We start from the raw sequence: 2,515 nt of genomic DNA, 5'->3' as shown, positions 1-2,515 counted from the left end.
TCAACATTTAGGTTGAATAAATAAGAGGAAAGTAACAGTCTTGTGTCACTGCTTTGCCTACCAGGATCCAATCTATTTCACCATGTTCTATTAATATTGTGACCTCCTGAGCTATACATAGATTTTACATGAGATGTTCTGGGATTCCTCTTTTTCTACTCACATTCCACAGCTTGACATGGTCAACACTGAAAGTCTTTCTATAAAATGCTTCAGACAGAAAGCTACCCCTCCCCTTGCAAAAGGGCAAGTCAGAAATTATTTTCCAAGTACTGTCAACATGACAAATTTTGGGCAATATGCCCTCAGGCTGACACCCACTGATGCCAGTGATGAAGTGTACTTGCCAATTGGGCCAGGTTAACCAAACCTTCATGCCAACTGTCTTGACATCACAACAAACCAATTGCCTGAGGCAGCAAAGCATGTCACCCAGAAGAGGAAATCAATACATTTGTGAGATATCTTATCTTATTGGGAAAAGGTGTCTTCATTGAATGTTCATGGTTTAGAAATATTTATATCAACTGAACTAATACTTTGGATATTGCAATCATGTGCACATCACAGGAAATGAACATTGAGCCTTTGATTAAATTAATATATCATCGCTATTGATATACTAGCCATTAATTTCTGAAATGATAGAAATATGGAACTGAGGAAACCTCAGAGTGACCTCATCCAAGTCAAGGGCTGCTGAGACAGGATCCAATATATTTCTACTAAACTACACTAATTATAAAAAAAATAGATTTTTATGGAGGTTTGGGTATTCAAGTAAATGTGAAAGCAGAAGCACTTGGCTCATCTTCCCTGCAGTTCCTGTGTAATATGGAATTAAAGGGTTATAGATTTGTACTATTGGAGAAGCATCTCCTAACATTTCATTTGGCACTTCTCAAAATATACATATATTTCCTCATCACATGAAAGTCAAACAGTTCCTCCATTAATCCTATGAGTATTTAAACTAATTTTATCAAATTATGTTGCACACATACCCATAGTTTAAAATATTATTTTTCAATAAGTTAAAGGTTATTAACTAAATCACATTTTACTGTATGAACAAGGAACTATGATTAGGCCTATTGAAATCTAAATCAAATGAACCAAATCCCTGCTTAAAGTATGCTGTGACTCAGATTTGTTGGAGGACACAATCAGAATAAAATGAAACTTTGAATGAGTAAGTCTGTCCTATAATGATTGCTTGGAGACATGGCATGAACCAGAGATTGTTTTAAATGGATCTTAAAGCTTACTATGGTCTAATAGGATTTGAAGATTAGTAATTCCTATTGGAGTTTTTTGTTTTATTAGACTTTCAAGCCTGAAGATATTTCCCAGTGGCTCAACTGACATAATTAATGTTCCTAAATTTCTCAGCAGTGCTTTTTAAAAAGGGTAATGAACTTATTTTATGTCATTTCAGACAGAAGCTACGTGTCTGTTACTCATTAAAAGAACCACAGACCATAGACTTCCAGACAATAAAAATATTGCTGGTGAAGCTTAATAATGATCAGTTAAATAGGAGAACGTAACTCAATGAATCTCTAACATGTATCATTTTTATGGATGAATATAGTTGTTCATACTGTTTGAAAAATTCCGTTAGATAATATTTAGACATCAACTTCAAAAATTCAATCTGGAAGAGAAAAGGACAATACAAAATTCCCAAGATATCTAGCGAAAGAGACATAGAATAGTTGGTTGAATCAATAAAAAAGTATCTAATATCAGTGTAAAAATAAAATTAAAAAAATTACTTAAGCGTCTTGTTTCTCAGTTGGAGGAGCTATTGACACTTCTGTAGGTGTGATTGTAATAACCAATCTAGTTTCAGACCCTTTGTGTCTGACCTTTCATATGCTAGTTCTCACATATCTGGGAAAGGCTGGTTGTTATCCCTTGCTCTAATTTGGACAAAAACACACAAACCAATCATTTTATTTTATTTTCAAAAAGGAAAGTGGAGATAATGTCTCAAAGGAGCTGAGCCCAATTTGAGGGCTAATCCTGTCCTTTCTATTGTTTATTTCTTCATAAAATATTAGGCATGGCCAGTAAAAGCTTTGGGGTGAGGTGCTCTATTGTTTACTACCATATACTTCTAAAAAGGCAATCAACACCTTTTAATGTTGTAGGAATTCAATAATGGGTTGGATGAGGGAAAATAAGCTGTACTTGGAATTGAGATGAAACATATTTGAACAGAATTGCCCTCCCCTAGAAAGAGCAGATTCACAATGTGGGAATGTTTATTGACTCCACCTGGACTTAAAGAGAGTGGCAACACATTGATACATACAGGTGAAACTCGAAAAATTAGAATATCGTGCAAAAGTTCATTTATTTCAGTAATGCAACTTAAAAGGTGAACCTAATATATGAGATAGACTCATTACATGCAAAGCAAGATAGTTCAAGCCGTGATGTGTCATAAGTGTGATGATTATGGCTTACAGCTCATGAAAACCCCAAATCCACAATCTCAGAAAATTAG

General features: G+C 34.5%; 1 protein-coding gene across 1 annotated transcript in view; it reads left to right on the top strand.

Annotated features, from left to right (window-relative positions):
* Nucleotides 1–280: 280 nt before the first annotated feature.
* GRIK1 (glutamate ionotropic receptor kainate type subunit 1) overlaps nucleotides 281–2,515 on the top strand; it is an 87,737-nt gene continuing 85,502 nt past the window's right edge. Inside the window, exon 1 of the mRNA XM_015819332.1 lies at nucleotides 281–359. Coding sequence (XP_015674818.1) covers nucleotides 281–359 — 79 coding nt within the window. The remainder of the gene's footprint in view (nucleotides 360–2,515) is intronic.

This window comes from Protobothrops mucrosquamatus, unplaced genomic scaffold, assembly GCF_001527695.2.
Source record: "Protobothrops mucrosquamatus isolate PMUCROS unplaced genomic scaffold, P.Mucros_1.0 scaffold_149, whole genome shotgun sequence".
NCBI classification, from domain to species: domain Eukaryota; kingdom Metazoa; phylum Chordata; class Lepidosauria; order Squamata; family Viperidae; genus Protobothrops; species Protobothrops mucrosquamatus.
The sequence above is the reverse complement of the archived record's forward strand: the minus strand, read 5'-3'. Positions and strand labels throughout refer to the sequence as shown.